General features: G+C 39.3%; 1 protein-coding gene across 1 annotated transcript in view; it reads right to left on the reverse strand.

Moving 5' to 3' along the window:
- Positions 1-472: 472 nt before the first annotated feature.
- The window catches only part of SCYL2 (SCY1 like pseudokinase 2), a 29,373-nt gene continuing 11,213 nt past the window's right edge, over positions 473-18,632 (reverse strand). The window contains exons 7-18 of the mRNA XM_068142738.1: positions 18,350-18,466; positions 16,070-16,195; positions 14,440-14,616; positions 13,361-13,483; positions 11,979-12,092; positions 11,368-11,500; positions 9,530-9,648; positions 8,790-8,890; positions 8,015-8,081; positions 7,793-7,882; positions 6,839-6,958; positions 473-6,250 (exon numbers count right to left, since the gene is read on the reverse strand). Of these exons, the coding sequence (XP_067998839.1) occupies positions 5,609-6,250; positions 6,839-6,958; positions 7,793-7,882; positions 8,015-8,081; positions 8,790-8,890; positions 9,530-9,648; positions 11,368-11,500; positions 11,979-12,092; positions 13,361-13,483; positions 14,440-14,616; positions 16,070-16,195; positions 18,350-18,466 (1,929 nt within the window). The 3' untranslated portion in view covers positions 473-5,608. The remainder of the gene's footprint in view (positions 6,251-6,838; positions 6,959-7,792; positions 7,883-8,014; positions 8,082-8,789; positions 8,891-9,529; positions 9,649-11,367; positions 11,501-11,978; positions 12,093-13,360; positions 13,484-14,439; positions 14,617-16,069; positions 16,196-18,349; positions 18,467-18,632) is intronic.

An 18,632-nucleotide genomic window follows, 5' to 3' on the forward strand; every position in this document is an offset into this window, starting at 1 on the left:
TGTCTACAGTTACCTGAAGGGAGGTTGTGGCCAGGTGGGGGTTGGTCTCTTCTCCCAGACAACCAGCAGCAGAACAAGAGGACACAGTCTCAAGCTGTGCCAGGGGAGGTTTAGGTTGGATGTTAGGAAGAAATTCTTCACAAAGAGATTGGCCATTGGAATGTGCTGCCCAGGGAGGTGGTGGAGTCACCATCACTGGAGGTGTTTAGGAAGAGACTGGATGAGGCACTTAGTGCCATGGTTTAGTTGATTAGATGAAGTTGGCTGATAGGTTGGGCTCAATGATTTCCAAGGTCTTTATCAACCTGGTTAGTTCTGTATTCTGTATATGTGATCACAGACAGCTGGACAGCAACTGCTCTCAGAAACGAACCCAAAATTATGTGGGATAAAATGTACTTCAAATGGAGCTTTCTACAGAAGTTACTAGTAGCTGTATGCAAATTTAAAATAAAAAGCCTGTTCCAACATGAAAATATGAAAAGTTCATTTATTTCCCATAGGCAACTTCATTCAGAGTACAAAGTGATATGAATTTCTCAAAACTGTCACTGTACCTTTTACATAGCTTTTAAGTAACTGATCTAAAAGTTGATACAAGAATAAATTTGAGCTGGTTTTGCTGTTTTGTTTTCTTTTGGAGAGCTGTCCAACAAACCAGAGAGACATTAATGCCATGCTATGACAGTTCTATTTATGACTCACAGCTGACACTGCAGTAACATCACTTCATAAACCTCATGAGAATCGTAATGCTATACAATCGAAACATGAAACTGCTACTAGTACAGAGACTGGACGATTAGACAGGTAAACAGATACTAAATACTCTGCACAAGGCCTGAGGTCCACTAGAACACATTTTTGATTTACAACTTCATCTCAGAAATCTGTACAGCAGTTAGAACTGTTTCAGAGAACTTAAATACAGCTTCAGGGGCTTATTTTGTTCTATTGATACAAGTGTGAGGCCTGGAAGGCAAGAGGATTTGGTGTATGAATCCAAGGTTTTACTGCCATGTGTAATTTCCTCATCAAGCAGTCAAAACCTAATGGAAAGTAAGGTACAAGGCAGGACCTCACTTAAAAAACAAATCAGCTAACTCATCTGAAAATTCTCCAGATAGGTTTCCTCACAGCTATTTCAGAGTAAAAGTTCATGATGAGAATATAAAATGCAGCATATATCTTACTAAAGAACAAAAAAGGGTCACATAGACAGCAGGGTACTTCTCCTGTACTCCCTCTCCCATTTCTCTTGTTGGAAATGGCACAAATCAGCAATCTCTCACTCACCCCCAATAAAAAACCCTTCTAATCAATTAACAAAGGTCACTCTAGAAGTCCTAAAGCTTCATCAGCAATGAGAGATCCAGTGTTCATAAATTTGCTTTGAAACCTTGCCTTTTCTGCTCAAGTCACATAGATGAAGGCAGAGGAAGGCTGTGATAACAAAAGTGTTACATCATTGTCAGCCTGTATGGAAGCCTTGTGGAATTAAGACTCAGATCTAATTTCCCATTTCATCTTTGCTCTTTTGGTGCAATTGAACTGAAAAATCAACTGAAAAAAAAAGAATTTATCTAAAATCCAGTAATCTATATACACACTTAGGTACCTATCTACATAGATTACATTGTAGCAGAGGTTATAATACAGATGTCCAGAGATTTTTTTTCTTAGTCAAAAAGGCCATTGGGGTATTTGTTGAACTTCCACATACCTGTGAAACACGTGGTGCTAGCAAGACAAAACTTAACAGAAAAGGAAAGTTTTAATCCTAAGGCTTGAAATGTTGTGCACCTCCATGTCCAAAAATTCAGCCTCCTACACGGGGTACTCAGTATCTGTGTGGACCTGTAAGGCCACAACTTCCCAACATCTCTAATTGCATCACCATTGAGAGGAAGACACAGCATCTCCATTGAAACAAACTGTGGCATTCATTCTACATGTTTCCAGGAACATTTCTCTGCCCCTCTCCCAGATAATTGGTAGACTCCTTTACCTTTCAAAAGACTCCTCTGGTGTTGGTGTCCTCCTGAGCAAGTAGGTTCCAGAGGCTGAGCTGTGCGTTACTCACAACATGTGTGTGATGAAAAGGAACAGAAAATCTGCTCCCTCTTCCATCCCTGAAATGACACTTGGGCCATTCCACTTCCTGCTCCTCTCCCCTTGAGAGAGTCAGGATCATTTAGCAAACACCAGAGCAGCTAGAGCACAACTGATCCTTACACTCAAGAAGTGCAGCTATTTCCACTTCTCCTCTTGTAGTAAACGTAATATAGATAAATCAATTAAAGAACGGGGAATCACTCTTCTCTTTACCTCTCCTATACACATGAATGTAAAGTAAGTCAGGTGGGCTGGGCAGTTCAGCTCAGACCCTGTTCTAATTTGCACAGTGGGGTGCTGACCTACTTGCAGTGGGGGATAAAGGCTGTAAGGTGATAATATAGCCTGCCAGGTTTCCACATTTTCCTTTGCATTAGGCTGAATACAAAAGAAATGTTCAATTGGCAGCGTTGTTCATGGCATTGTAAACCCAACTTCTACCAGGTTATTTTATCAATAATGGAATTGGTAATTTCTTAATCAGATACCAATCTCAAACCTGTGTTCTCCAGTTTGTTTTGCACGAGGGCTAGACAGCCATTCTGCCTCAGCCCATGCTAGATGTAACAGTGCTTTCCATCCAAGTCCAGTAACAGAAAGCCCCTGGAATGACCACATTTCGTAACACTGTCTCTTCCTCTTACACTTTCCCAGATAACAACTTGGATGTGAAGTACAGCTCTTGCCCTCAATCAATGGTATTCACTCTGGCCACAGCAGCCTTCCAAGCCTCTTGCAGAGCCTCAGAATGATGACTTGTAAGTAGACAGACCAACTGGACAAGGCTTCCCAAAGAAAACTTGCAGCAGGAGCCAAGTGGCCTTGGTGACTTTCTTCTTGCAAGTCCTCCTTCCTTTAATTTTGGACATAATCAGATAACTTCATGCACACTCAGTTTCCTGATGCACTAAGCAGGAAACATCTAAAAGGAAGAGAGATCTGACCCTCTCCTTTTGAATGAAGTAGTTTTCCTTTATGTTTCTTTTCAACTGGAAAATTTTGTTATAACTTTCATAAGCACCCTTTTCAGTTTCCTCTGTTCCTATCCTTCTGCAGAAAAAAATGCAGTAAACAAGAGGAATCAAGTTATATTCTCAAATATAAGTATGAAAAAAAATAACTCACATTACTTGAGCCAGGTAAAGATGTTATTCCATCACACTACCACTTCACTGAAAAGCCTCTTCATTTGAACTTGTAGGGTTACTTTCACTTTGTTCCTCTAAGACTGTATTGTCAGATAGCCCATGCCAAAAGAACACACCTCAGCCCCCCCCCCAGTTTAGGAGCTCAAACATATCAAATTTGATAGTTTTCTTCAGCTAATTTTCCCTCCAACAGGTTAAATTCAAATCCAGTTCTGAAAAGCCCCCAGTCTACAGGGATGAGGGCCTGAAAGCCCAGCTCGGGACACTGACATGAAAGCCTGCCTTTACTACATTTAATACACTGTTGAATCCTAGGAGATTTTTAATATAGACTTCTTTTGCAAATAATTTAAAGGAATACATATTCAAGTAATTCTTCAAAGGCTTGCCTTAATTTGCCCTAACAAAAAAACATAGCTTTCAAAAGCTGACATAAAAGAGGACATTAGTGTGATTGAGAGTATAGAGTAGTAGCCACCATAAAGGAACTGAAAATAGCTGAACAGTTCTAATATTAAGTTTACACAGATACCTTAACATAACCTACAATGTTTAACCGTGGATACTAACAGCACATAAGCATCACAATGTGTTAGGTGTTGTTTTCTAAACCACAATTTCACTGGTCCCCAGGTATTTTAAAACGACAGGACTAAGGCAGCAGCTATAATACATCAACGAGTCCGTAAGAAATATGCTTAATGCTCTCACCGCTTAGAACCCTGGAAATAACAAAAGACAAAGTCCCCTTTACAGCATAAGGCCCTTTGGTATCTCAAGCAGCAAATGAAAGAACAATTTCTTCAGTGAAAGGCTTTGAAAAATAAAGCATGTAGGCTTCCCATAGAAAAAGGTCACTAGTTCTTTCCTTCTCAAAATAGCCAGCTACAGTCTTCAAAATATTACCTTAAGAAAGCTCCTGAAATCCCTAGGAAAGAAAAAGTTAAACCTCAACAGCAGAACCTGACAGAGCAGAGGTTCTATCATGGGCAAGCTGAACATCCACCTTCTGGAAAGCAGAAGAAACTACTGTTTGGTTTTCTGGAGAGCTTTATTTAATTTGGAGTAATACAATAAAAAAGGATCTGAAATACCTCCACATTTACTACATGTCCTAGAGCTTACAGACCTGCGTTTGAAAACTCCCTTTGTGCTCAGCTACCCTTCACAAGGACTGGGGTTAAAACGAAACTCAAATGAAATCATTTATTCCAGCCAAGGCAATGTGTGGCAGTCTGCTGTTTCACACAACCATGGTGCCACTCGCATGAGGTGATCCTTTTCTGTCTTCTCGGTGGAGCCGAGGACTAGGAAGTAACTCAGGATATTTCTGTGTGACTGCAGGGGGTGTGCTGAGCTACACAGAACTGCTTAGGTACACAGCTGGGGCACTCAACAGCTCAGTTTTGCAGTGAACAGTCTTCTGAGGTTCCAAAACTACTCTTGTCTTTTTGGTTTTTTCTTCTTCTCTCCACACCAGTCAGAAGCAGTATCAAATTAACCAAAGCACTGGGACACAGAAAAAGTGGGGGCAGGTCACCGCATGTATTTTTAAATCCCCCTTAAGTGGGATGTTGCTTTTGTTATGGGGCTGGTAACAGGGCTCTGGCATTACGACAACAGGTTGTAAACCAGCATGACCATTGAAGCAGCATCACTACTCTGTCCCAAACTTCCACCAAGTAACTTCTTATGCCTCCTGACTTGTTGCTGTTAACCACCACAATCATTTTAATCATCTTCTAGGAGAACTACAACATATTTTCTCTTGTCAGCCTCTTCCACACTACTGGTGAGAGATCTTCCTGCGTAACATTGCTAACAGAACTTCTGGAAGCAGCCTAAGAATTTACTTTCCCATAGGACACTGTGCAAAAAGTGACAGTTTGTGCCAGATCAGGGCAAGAAAAATCATCAGCAAGAAGTTAGCAGACACTGGAAGGACTGGGCTGCAGGATTGTGTTCGCTAGGGTGATCACAGCCTGGGCATTTTGTCAAATTCAAGAAACTAAATTCAGTAGGCAATTTCTCAGAAGTTGATTTGAGTCCACTTTTGACTAATTTTAAAATACTTAGCTGCTTCTTTTTGGATTGAACACATGCACCCTCCTTCAGTGCTCTGATGTTGGGTGAAGAGACAGGAAATCTTGAGCACGTGAGATGACTTCGCACTTACGCGATCCTGCCGCAGTACCGGGTGAACGCAACATCATCAAGTCCTTTGTCAAGTCTTTACCTGCTGGGTTCCAAGTTTCCCCAACTCATGCTTTTACTAATCAAAAAAAGAAAATATGATAATCAGCTTACCCATGATCCAAATTTCATCAACCTCTGAAAGAAGCACATTACCCAAAAAGATCTTTTAAGTCATTACTAGCCGAGCTGCTGTTTGTCATCGTGTTTGCCGGTTGTGCAAAGTTCTGAGGGGCAAAGAAAGGATTACCCTGTATACCAAAGCCAGGCTGTCCTAGCATGTTCATCTGAGGTCCCAAAACTGAACTGCTTGCACCTGGGGACCCCTGTTGGGGTACAAACTGATTAACCCACTGGCTTGATTTCTGCTGAGCCAACTGTTTCATGCTAACTTTGGGTTTTTGAGGACCAAAAAGATTATCTAAAGCAGACATATCTGGGGGTCTGTTCTGTTGCGTCAATGGAGAGATTGCAGATGCAGCATTCATAGGACTGTAATTTGGCATACTGGCAGATGGTACAATGTTCATCTTCGTTGCTCCTGTTGCACTTGGACCACTGAAGAAATTCTGAGTGGTGGGACCAGCTCCCATAGTGAATCCAGCAGTCTGAAAACCCATGGTAGTATTCAGTCCGTTTGTGACGTTTCTCTTTGTGTTGTCAAGGGGTGATGAAAATCCCATTCCAACAGCCATAGGAGGGACAGAAGAGAAGCCAGTTGAAGAGGCTTTGTTGATAGAATGGCTAGTCAAAGATGACATGTTATCTATCAAGGTATCTGTCAAGTCCTTAGTCTGCAAAAACACAAAAGGCAGTTAAATGCTTTTCCTGTACAAAGAGCCTAGCAACAGTCTGTGTCACTGCTTCTGCAGAAGTGGCATTCCTTGTTCAGAAATTAGAATCTACTGCATGGAACTGAACGTGAAATATAACTCTACTCAAAAGTAATTAAGCTATTTTCATTCTTTGCTGCTTAGAACTAGATGTTCTGCAGCTTTAATTTGACATGTAAGACAATACACAAAGTACTACTGTGACACTTGCTTACCTGCCCTATTCCTGCCCCAAGCCCTTGACATATTAATAAACTCTTTAAAGCAAACCCTGCTTTTAATATGTGCTTATTTTCCTATGTAGAACAATAGCCTCCCAATAATTATCCCTTTTGAAACTCCACCAATTTAAAAACTGGGAAATATTGCTCCTGATGCAAATGGGAAGCAGATGAAAATCTGTTTTCATTTTTCTCAGCTGTGCTATTGTACTACCAGTTAAAACAAAGGTGACTCAGAGCAGATAGAAATGCTAAATGCATACATCACTGGTAAGGGAAAAGCATCACAGCTCCAATGGAAACACTGCAGTAGATTGTTCTTTCTCACCTGCTTCACTGGAGGTGTTATTGCTGTTGCCTGTGGTTTAAGAGGTTGCTGACTTTTCAGTTTCTGTGCCTGTTCCTGCTCTTTAGCTAACTTCTGCTTCTCTTCAAGTGTAAGCGATGCCTTTAAAGGGGAAAGTATCAAGTTGTGAAGAATGGTTACTCTTACACTGATATTTCTTTCATAAATAGCACTATCATTTCAACAATGTGTTAAAACCACATATATTGTTTATAAAGTGGGGTGTATTAGAAGGGGTGTGGTTAGTAGGTCAAGAGAAGTTCTCCTCCCCCTCTTCTCTGCCCTGGTGAGGCCATATCTAGAATACTGTGTCCAGTTCTGGGCTCCTCAGTTCAAGAAGAACCCCAGGGAACTGCTTGAAAGAGTCCAGTGCAGACCCACAAAGATGAAGGGAGTGGAGCCTCTCCCTTATGAAGAAAGCCTGAGGGAGCTGGGGCTCTTTAGCTTGGAGAAGAGGAGACTGAGGGGTGAGCTCATCCATGTTTATAAACACGTGAAGGGTGAGTGATGCGACGACAGAGCCAGGCTCTGCTGAGTGATGTCCAGTGATAGGACAAGGGGCAGCAGGTGCTGGAGCACAGGAGTTTCCATGTACACGAGGAAAAACCTTTCCACTGTGAGAGTAACAGAGCCCTGAAACAGGCTGCCTGCAGAGGTTGCAGTCTTCTTCACTGAAGACACTCAAAACCTGTGCTTGGATGTGTTCCTGTGTGACCTGCTCCAGGAGATCCTGCTCTGGCAGGAGGGTTGGACTGGATGATCTTTCAAGGTCTCCACAACCCTAACATTCTGTGATTTCTGAGTGGACCTACCCACGTGACTATGTGTGGTGCAGAACTACACAACAGCAGTTGTCAAAGCTCTTTGTATGCCACCCCATCAGCCTTGTAGTAGGCAGAGGGATGTAACTGGAATCCAAAACAAAGTACAGCACACCTTTTTCTGTTTTGATGACATCTCGTTCTCTTTACTTTCAGATCCACTAGTTAGGAGGTCAGTTCCACCAGTATTAAATACTTTGTCAATCTGTTTAGGTTCCAAGAAACAGAATATAGTTATTTCAAGTGTGGTAATTTCAGGTAACACAAATATTAACTAAGGAATTTTTAGCTTTCAAATTTCTATATGTAAGAAATGCAATAAAATATTGTCATTTACCTGATTACTTGTACTATTAGATCTTGCCTCTTCAGACACATTCATTTGGTTAGCTATATCCAAAGATCTACATGGTGCAGAGTACACATATTATAACAAGGTAACTTTACAGTCACATCCTCAACTCAGCAATGTGGGTTATTAAAGGACAAAGACAAAAAACTGCATTGAGAGCACTCCCATTTTTACAGAGTGTTTACAAGTGACTGGAAAATGTTAATATCTCAATCTGTAAAGGTATCCTAACAATGATTTCTCATGGATTTACTTCTCCTTTTGAATGGGGTGACAGACTTTGGGTTCATTTGACTCAGAAACCTCACCTTGTATCAGACTCCACAAAATAGCTCTAAGTACCTTTAAACATCATTGCCTTCTAAAAGGCTGCAATGCTTGTGTTTCTCCAGCATGGTTCATCTTCTCAAAAACCACAGGAAAGCAACTTAGCATACAGAAGCAAACCATAAACTGCACCAGTGGAGCTCAGGACAAACTTGTACATTTAAGGAATTCATTATAAAACATTGCCTCAAAATAGTAAACTGTGACTGAACTCTGTAAGTGTTAAGGACTTCATTGAACCATTGACACCACAATATTATTGTCATTCTAGAACTAACAAGTCTTTGCCAAGAACTCTGCTTATTTGGGTAATTCTCAACTAATGAAGAATTACCTAGCTATTTTTATTGCTATGGTTAGAGTTTTCTGACAGTCCCTAAAATCTAAATCTCTCCTCAGTTGTTCCTTCTTACACATATAAATGAACACTTACTTCTGTTGCTCTTGCATGACATGAAGTTGCTCAAGTTTTGTTTTATGCTCTGCCTCCAATCTATTAAGCATATCTTTGATAACACAAATAAAAGAATTGAACTGTAAAAGAAATGCACAAGGAGTTTGGATTTTGCAGTGATGGAATTCAGTTATAGAACTTAAAAGGTAATATCTCATAAAACTCATAACACAATATCAGATAAAGCAAAGATTTTTAAATCATTCATAATCCACAGTCATTATCTTCCACTAGACACCCAGCTACCAGCAGAGTGTAAAAGAACAGAGTGAAAAGAAAATATCACTTAAAACAGAGGCAACTCAAGACAATTATAAGCCTACAGATGAACATTACCAGATTAATTCTCAACAAAATCCTATGATTGCACTTCTACATTATCTACAACATTCATAAACAAGAGCAAAGGAAGAAACTTTAAAGATTTCACTTTAGCTTTTCATTTGAATTGCAATTATGTTTGCAGATAACTGCTTCTGCAGGGCACTTTTATGGTAATTGTATTTATTTTGATAGTTTATACTGGCTCATTTATATGCATTGAAAAATAACAAGCTTAAAACATGCCAATACAGCAGTAATGGCAGGGCATTTGGAGTTGGCTGTTTGGTTTTACAACAAATACAGGCAAACAGGAGCATGAATTCCTCTCTGACATCAACTTAGATCCATTTCCCTCCAATTTATCAAGTAAGAGCACACAACAGTCATGTTCCTACCTGATTGAGATTAAGATTGTTCTCAATACTAAGAGGAATCAGATGGGGCAATACTTTTCCTGCAAGCTGTTCTTTGGTGATTCCCAACTTCTTATGAGTAAATGTGCATTTGTAAATACCTGACATATAACAGCAAAACAGCACAAATTGTTTAGTAAACAGTGTGAACAAAGTGGCACTCTATATATACAGATCATCTGAACATTGGTTCTATGTGCAAGCAGGGACAAACATCACCAACAGAATCATAAAAGCTAAGTACTTATCCCCAATACAAACGTATGATAGCAAGAGGCTTTCCTACAGCTCAGAACAAGAGGAGGTCCAAAGCAATCCTTTGCAGTATAGCAATACTTTCCATTAAGCAATGTATTGTCTTGGTTGATTGTGTGAGAATATGCATCTTTAAACATACCACAAGCAACTGAGTTACCACACACTGACAAATTGCCACTGGGAAATTAAGCTGTGTTAACTAAGGATGTGTTCTCTCCTAGCACAATGAAGTCTCTGGGAATAACTATCACTGAGCTTTCTGCACCTTACAAAGATTCTCACCTAAAAGTGTTACAGATGGGATCAGAAATCATGCACAATCTTTTCTGTTCTACAGTCACCAGGATGTTGGCAGACATGAGTGATACAGGGCTAAGCTTACAAGTTCTGTAGTGTTTCTGACAGAGGGATTCCTTTGCTTATATAGTTCATCTCTGGTGGTAAACACTGAACATATGAGGGGCAGCAACTTTCCTCACTTTCTGTACTTAGTATTAGAACAGAGCTGTCAGCTGACCAGAGAAGACATCATCCAGTAGATGGAAGGTACTAGGATTCCAGAAAAGAGGAGAACCCACACATGTAAAATTGATTTCAGCCCATCATTTCCAAACTAGGGTTCATATGCAAGTAGCACTCAGGAGTAAATACAACTTTTCATTTGCAGTCAGCAAATACCAGTCAAAGCTGCAAGGACAAAGGGAAACAGCAGCTTTAACTTAGTAGATAGATGCCCTCTTTGCTGATTTTAAGCAAAGCAAAATATCGGCATCACATATTGCTACAGTGTTTAATGAGGGCTGCTGCTGGTACAGCTCAGCTTATTACAAATGGTCTCCTGCTACCCTACTGTCTGTGAGAAAACTGGCCATTGCCTCCCAGACTTGGCCAGGCAGTTACATCTCATTCTTGGCACAGTGACTCTGGTTAGTCTCCTTGAGCCCAATCAAGTTGTTAGATTAACACATTCTGAGGTAGGCAAGGACCAGAGGGGCACTAGGAAGGCATGACAAGGAGTAAGACCTCCACTTCCAGAAGTAACAAGCCACAAGGTTTGGTTAACTATTTAGTGAAGCTTCACCCAGACTATGCTCCATTGCAGTGCAAAGGCAGCCATGTTTGCCTAAATGCCCAACATAATGAGCCTCACAAAACCTGCAGTGAAGAGCAGCAGATTTGTAGACAATCATTTACAGCATCTGACATACACAAATGGGAAGAGGAGACAACAGCAATATCTTAAAAGCTCCAGCAGCATCTGAATGCAGTAAGATGGATCATACACTCTTCTGAGGGAAACAGCCTCAGTGTGTCACAGCCCAAGAACTGCCATGAGTACTCAGAACTGCATTGGGTCCTGAAGACTACAAATACATACAGTAGTGTTTGGAAGTACCAGCAACATGTAAGGCAACTGAAGAGAGGCACACTCAAGAACCAGAACCAGGAAGTTTTAAATAGTTATTTCAGCAATACACTACGTAAACATAATCAGTGAGAACATAAAAACCTTTCAGAGCAACCAGGTCAAAGTAGAGAAGAAAGTTGAAAATATTAATTACCTAAAATTCCCATTAGCACTGCAGGTTCCTTGGATGGAATTTGTTGTAGGAAAGGTAAAATATCATCCAGTACAAACCATTTATCCAAGTACTCCAAAATCTTGCCTAAGCACACCAGTGAGTTTACCCGGACCTGGGAAGTATAAGAATTAAACAAACTCTTTACAGGATTTTTGCCTAAGAAAAAAAAATGTCTTTTACAATACTTCAGAAGAAAGCAGATGATACTGACCACAACCTTCATATAGAAAATTCAAGACAAGTTAAAAACCCCTCTTTGTGTCATGAAAGGCAAACACACTGACTTCCACACTGCTCACAAAACCTTGGCTTTTCTGCAGGACACACTGTTAACGTGGAATTGTGGGACACACTTCCACCATTTTTACAGTGCTACTAACACAGCAAGTTGTTAACTTTAAAAACTGTTAAGAACAAGAAAATTAATGGTGCTCTTTTAATTGTAAAAAGCTGGAAAAAATAAACTCAGGGAGAAATCAGAGCACACTGATGGGCTTTTCTTTAAAGACAGAAGAGCAGAAAAGCTGAAGCAATTAAAGGTAGCAAGATTTTTTCTGAGGACTAAAAGATAAAATTGTTAGGGTACTTACAGCAAGAGAAGAAGTTTGCAGACATGCATTTTTAATTCTTGGAATTAATGAATTTTTCATTGATGGGTAATCTATTAAATTGGCAAACGTGGGAATTATGTTGAGGCAAAGCTCCTATGGGGGAAAAAAAAGAGAATCCACATGTATTTAAAAAGAAACATGCATGTTCAGTACAAAATTAGTACTAATATAAACTCAAGATGAGTTTAAAAGGTATTCTTAAGCTTTCCTTCTACAGAAATATTTAAAGGAAATACAACACTCAACTAAGCTGACCTTAATCTGTCAGACTCACTTTAAAAGAGCTGAAATAATAAAGCATCATGATATGTATACAGAGCCTTGGAAACTGGATTTGAAAAGAGTATTCATAAGTTTTATTATAAACACCTGGATAGCAAAAATATCTTGCATTTCCACAAAACACCTTCACAGAAACCCCAACTTTCATTGCACCAAATGAACACTCCCCTACAAGAGAGCAAATCTGAATGAGCACAATCAACAGCACTGCAGCAGCACAATGCTGAATGGAAAGGTAAAAGCATGCATCATGATCAGATAGGCAACAGAGAAAAACCAACAGCCTGAATTCATCCCAAGTTCAAAAAACAAGAGACAGTAATATTAAGTGTATGCTGCAAGGAAACACCTGAGTACCAAACTCCTGATGCAGATAAAACATCACACTAGGTATTCAGAAAAGAAAATACTTCCTCCATAATATTGCAAAGGCTTTTCAAAGGTAAAAGTCACATCTGATTATCCAAAATCCTTCTTTAAGAGGTATTTTCTTTAACTCCTCCCCCCTGTTTGTTTAACTCCCTACTCCTGAATGCCTTTGGGTAACTGGAGTTAATTCCAGTAGAAGAATGGTTTAAAAAAGCCAACACAAAACAACAAAAGAACCTTAGAAAGGTAGAGAAAGATCAAACCATGGGTAACTAAAAATGTCACCAGGTGTACTAATGTGATTTGACAGCAAATCAGGTCTCCCAAGGTAACTGTCAGCACACAGGATCTTACCAGGGTGACCTCAGAATAAGCCACCTCTCACTGACTGGCAAGAGCATGCATGCTTGTGTAGTTTCTGCTGCACCAGCAATGCAGTAAATGCACATTCTGTGTTTTGCTAGGAGCAATTTAGGATAAGAGCATTAGAACAGTCAAAAGGCTACTGGAAAATAAGGAAGCTGAATTTTATTTTACTAACCCAACTTTTCTTTAATAAAACATTAATCTCTTTCAACATTCAGCACTATCACACAGCTGCACCATTTTTTCCCCAAGTAAACAAATGTATAAGTATACAAAAAGTTGGCACACCAGCTTAAGGAAAAGTGAAAAAACCCTGTTTCAAATAAAGGTTGCAAACACTACACCTGGATCTGAATTGAAGGTGCTTCCAAGGCTCTATAAACCATTGGTAGAACACTGTTCTTGATTTCATCTGCTGGAGTTTTGGTTAGAAGCAAGTCCATTTTTTGCAAGAAGATCAACAAGATCTATTAAAAGAAAGACAATTCAGAAGCCAAAAGCTTTAGCTCCAGAAGAGCACACATACATTTGAAATTGTGTTGTATCATACCACAAAAACTTGTTTTCTGGTAACTCAGTAAATGTGATCACTTACCATGTTGCTTGCCTGAAGGCATGGAAAATAAAAAACACTTTGACATATTATTGAATTCAAACCCAGCAAATACAAATCAATCAGAATATGCATGTTCTAGACTAATCCTTTTGAAATAAGAAAGCAATGGCTAAGGAAAGAGTTCTTGTTTCTACTCCCAACATGACCTTCTGTTAAAATCCACCTGCAGAAAATCCTGATCCACAAGCCACTGTTGAAACTACAACAAGACTGGCTTCTGACAGCCACCCTTCAGGTATTTGTGGACATTGATAAGGCCCCCTCTTAGCCTTCTCTTTTCCAGAATAAACAGCTCCAGGTCTCTCAGCCTCTCTTCATAAGAGATGCTCCAGTCCTTTAATCACCTTCACAGCTCTCCGCTGAACTCTCTCCAGTACTTCCCCATTTCCCTTGGAGAGCCCAGAACTGTACACAACTCCTTTACAGTAATGGTAATCTCTTACTGTTTTTATCTTCTATGGTACAACCCTGCTAAGATTGGCTAGATAAGTGATGGTTACAACCTACAACCAAGCAAAAGTAAGAACTGAGTGGTAAATTAAATGTTTCCTTGTTTGCTAATCTAATTTAATCTACAAAGGCAAATACACCCTCATAAAACACAGCAAAAACAACGGAGGGGTACAGGCTTTGTGTATTTCCTGGAAAAATTCTATTTTGTATGAATCAAGACTGATTGCCTGGACAACCACAGAGAGGGTTGGGTAATCTATGTGATGCTGGAAAAGGGAAATGGCACAATTAGTCATTTTTCAGGGGGAAAAGACACCAAGGAGAAAAAATTGAATCTGAATGATATTAACATACCTGGATTGGTTCTTGCTGCTTAAAAACAGGACCAAGATCAGGCAAAACGAGCCTGACATATTCTTCTTTGGTGCACTCCTCAGCAATTAGGAGAACATTAGGCAAGACAAAGGGCACCATATCAGGATTCACAAATTCAGCAGTCAAGCAGGGCAAAATTCGCTGAATTATAACCCGCTAGAAGACAAAAACCAAGCATGCATCACACCGTGCTGCACTGCAGTAAGTTGATACTGTGCCAGTTCAACCTGATACTTAACAAAAAAGCTGACAGACAACATTCAGGTTTGAACTCTTATTTTCACAGTATACTCTAGCTAATTTACACTGTGCCGCTCTGCTTTCTTTTCTCTGTCGGCACTCAAACGTAACTGGAGTCTATAACAACCATAAAGGTCAACAAAAAGTAATTAACATACAGCAAATAGAACTTTCAGCCATATAACTGAATTATGAAACCTTATTCTATTTGCTCTCATAAAAATTACCCTTAAAAAAACCAAACTAGAAGACCCTATCACCCTCCACCCAAAATCATCAGTATTTCAGGGCTCCATCATTAACTGAATACACAATTCTACTCATCTCCCTGTAAACTCCAGGTACTTTCCCTAACCAAGATTCTGCTGATGAAATAAGATATTCATACTTTGGATGTCTACTGTATAAGTTAGACATCCTTAAATGCTTTTAAAATCAATACAGATAAGTACATAGTTCAAAGGGCACAGCCTCTCCCCTCATAAAATATACTTTCAAGAGGGTAAAAATACCCTATAAAATGAAAGCCCTAATTAGGTCAGTCAGTGGCTGTTTAAAGTTAGGTCAAATACATCCCATCTATTTCCAAATTCAGAGCATCAGCAATTTCTGATCAAAGGAAAAAAAATGATTACATTAAAAAGAAAAGAGTATTGAAGGTGAAGTTTCAATTTTACTATGTACTTCTCCAAGCAGAATTAAAAGTAATGGAATGCAGTGGTTGGGAAGCTCTGTTATTTTATTATGTTATGAACTATTTTTCTATCATATGTGCATTATGCCTTACATAAATTGCAGAATACCACAAAAGGGAAAGGAGTCAGTCTAGACACAGTGTCTAATGCTACACAGGTGAAATCCATAATGACAGGCATTTACCTTTGAGGTTTTAGGGCATTGCTAGCACTAGAAAGCACTCAGTCTGTTGAGGGAAGGATGCTTTGCATCATTCAACATGAAAGTACTTGCCTTGCTATGAGAAAACTTGAAACAATCTTACTGGGAGAAAAAGTGGCAAGATGACTTCAAAGAGCTGTGATAGCACCTGGAAACAAAGGGACTACCTTGTAAGTGAAGACAACTCCCTTTAAAAGTGGGATGAACTACAGGACATGCAAATGATGGCTCCTTTCACACACTGAGAGCATAATTGGGCACTTTCTCTTTAAAGAATTATTGACAGCTGAGGAGTATTTCCACACTGATTCTCTTCTGATCTCTTCTTCTTTCCTACTACGCAGTTCTGGCAGTCTGATGGCAGCTTATTATGCTACAACACTATCCCAAGTGCAGCATTCCCAGATTCAGAGTGCTCATAGTTGTTCACATGTTTTTAAACTCCCCATGTGAAGACATCACACAGACATACCTTAGGTAGCTTTGGCAGAACCTTTGGCAGCCCTTTAAAAAACTGTGATTTCTGAAGGTTATCCCTTTGAAATAAGGAATCAAAATATTGAAGTGTCATTGCTCCTACATCATCAAAGAATGGTATCTAAAAACAAGATTGAAAGCTTGTGAGCCGGAGAGAGACAGCATTGATTCCAAAACACAGCCATCTATTTACCTTTTCAGTGCACTATAGTAAACCTTTAGAGTGAACAAACAATTAGGGAAGTACATTTTTACCTATTAAGTAGTATAATACTCACAGGTATAGGATGATTATTAAGAAGGATTTTTTCCCTAGCATTTTAAAGAACCCCATGCATGTTGTATATATCTAAGTTAACTTACTGCATAGGAAATAAGGTTTGGTCTACAAAACAATGGAATGAAAAGTAAAAACCTTGCTTAAAACTTCTCCTACAAAGAATTATGCTATTTAATATCACAACAGAGGATTACCTACAAGGCCCTCCAGATCTGGCTACCACCCCTGGAAACTTCTAATGAAGCCACAAGCATTTATACACAGTAAATGTGTAACTATAAAATATTCTCTCCACTATTCAGCCATACTTGTAAACCCTGTCCACAGTAATTTCTCACATGATCTCCCACATTTGCATCACTTTGGCAAAGTATTGTGTAACAATGTTTATACTTATACAGGATTACTAAGATGGCACCAACAAAATACCAGGAGGTTTCATCTGTGGCTGTGGTATATCCTATTAATACTGATAGAGGTGCTTCATCATTAATGAAGGACTGATGAAAAGGCATGACTATAACCAATATAAATATCCATCCCTGAATATTCAGCTTTCATTTAGCAGATGAGCAAAAAGAGTAGAAGAGTGTCTACCCCAGACCTACACAGGCTGGAATGGAAAGTTTTGCATTCCAACACTTGTAGGGGTGAAGATTTGTCCTTCCTGCTAGCTCCCAGTTTTAGAGAGGGATGTATCAAACCTCACAGGCTCACCACAGTTAAAGCACTGTTTCTCAGACTACCCAGTTTCAGCTGAAAAATGTGTGCAAAAAGAAAGGATATAAAAATTTAAACATGTGCTGTAAGGCAGAAAGAGAAGGCAATAAGAGTAGGGCAATAATATATATATATAAAATCAGAAAAGCAGATTGGAGTAGAGCACTAAAGAAAGAAAAAAGTATCAGCAGAGAACACAAGCTAGTCTGCACTGTGGACTTAAATTCTGCCTCCTAGATCACACACCAAAACATATGCAATCATGGAATTCTACACAGGTTAACACAAACCAGCCAAAACTAGCAGGGCAAAGCTGCCCATGTCAAGCTCCATTCTAGATTAATCTGTTAATAAGTGGATTTAGAACTAAATAGTATCTCTACCTTACAACAGAGCCTGCAATGCAGATGTGGCTAAAGAGACTTGACATCTTTCTGAACCCCTAACTAATCTACAACCATTCTTCAGACAAGTGAGATACCCAAGTAACATTTGCCAATTTCCTCACTTCCCACCTTTCAGCACACATATTAGCAGCACCATTACCCATTCCCCCTCCCTTTTTCACTCACTATTTCTTCCAACTGGCAAGACACTGATTTATCTCTCTGCATAAAACCTTTTTATATGACATAAAAAGAAGAAAACTGTTTAGCTAAGCAAATCTATAAGCAGGAACCTGAAAGGTTATCAGATATGAGAAAGTAGGGTATGCAACAAAGGAAGGATCATGCTTTTAAGTTCTACTTTCAGATAGGAAAGTAGAGGAAGAGTTGGTCAAATTAAAACTTAAATTATCCTACTTGCATTTAATTTTAGTTTTATGATGGCAAGTAAGCTCTGAATACAACTTAAGCTCTTCTGCATATTTAAGAAGACACAAAAAAACATATGCCAAAAGTTAGTCCTTACATTTCTTGCCCTTTATCATTTTATGGCTTTAAAATCCCTCCAAGACAGCTTTAAAAACTCAATTATATAAAACCATAGCACAGAAGATGCTTCCAACTGTATTGGAAAGCCACAAAGTCAGTGTTGCATTCAATGACTATTCTCTATTTTGTCTCAGCACCCATTCCTTCCACATTAAGGTCAGCATAAGGACAACTTTTGGCATCAACTAACATCCTTACTTCCAAGACTGTTTAAAAAATATTTAACATGTCAACTAAAATGACCGAACAGGAAACCACTTTGAAACAGCTCTATTGTCTCTACAAATCAAGTACTATTTCCTCCTCTTTCCTTTGGCTACTTTATTTTCCATGAACTGACCTTAGTCATCTGATCTGCATCAGGTCTGACCGCTGGAGCTACGTTTAGGAGTAGCTTTACATGCTCTCGCACCTCCTCTGGTATGTTCTGAAGAGCGCTGGAGTTTAAACGGCTCAGCTGCGTAAGTAATTCAAGCACATGCACCATGAAGTCAGAAAATCTTGCATATAACTATTTCCAATATAAACCACAACTAATACTTGATGGCCTCTTGATGGTTTTTCTACCCATACCTTTGGTATCTCTCCATGGGTTGGAAGGGATCTCTAGAAGTCATCTAGTC

The sequence above is a fragment of the Melanerpes formicivorus genome, unplaced genomic scaffold, assembly GCF_026170545.1.
Source record: "Melanerpes formicivorus ecotype bairdi unplaced genomic scaffold, bMelFor1.0.p_v2 SCAF_8, whole genome shotgun sequence".
Classification (NCBI taxonomy): domain Eukaryota; kingdom Metazoa; phylum Chordata; class Aves; order Piciformes; family Picidae; genus Melanerpes; species Melanerpes formicivorus.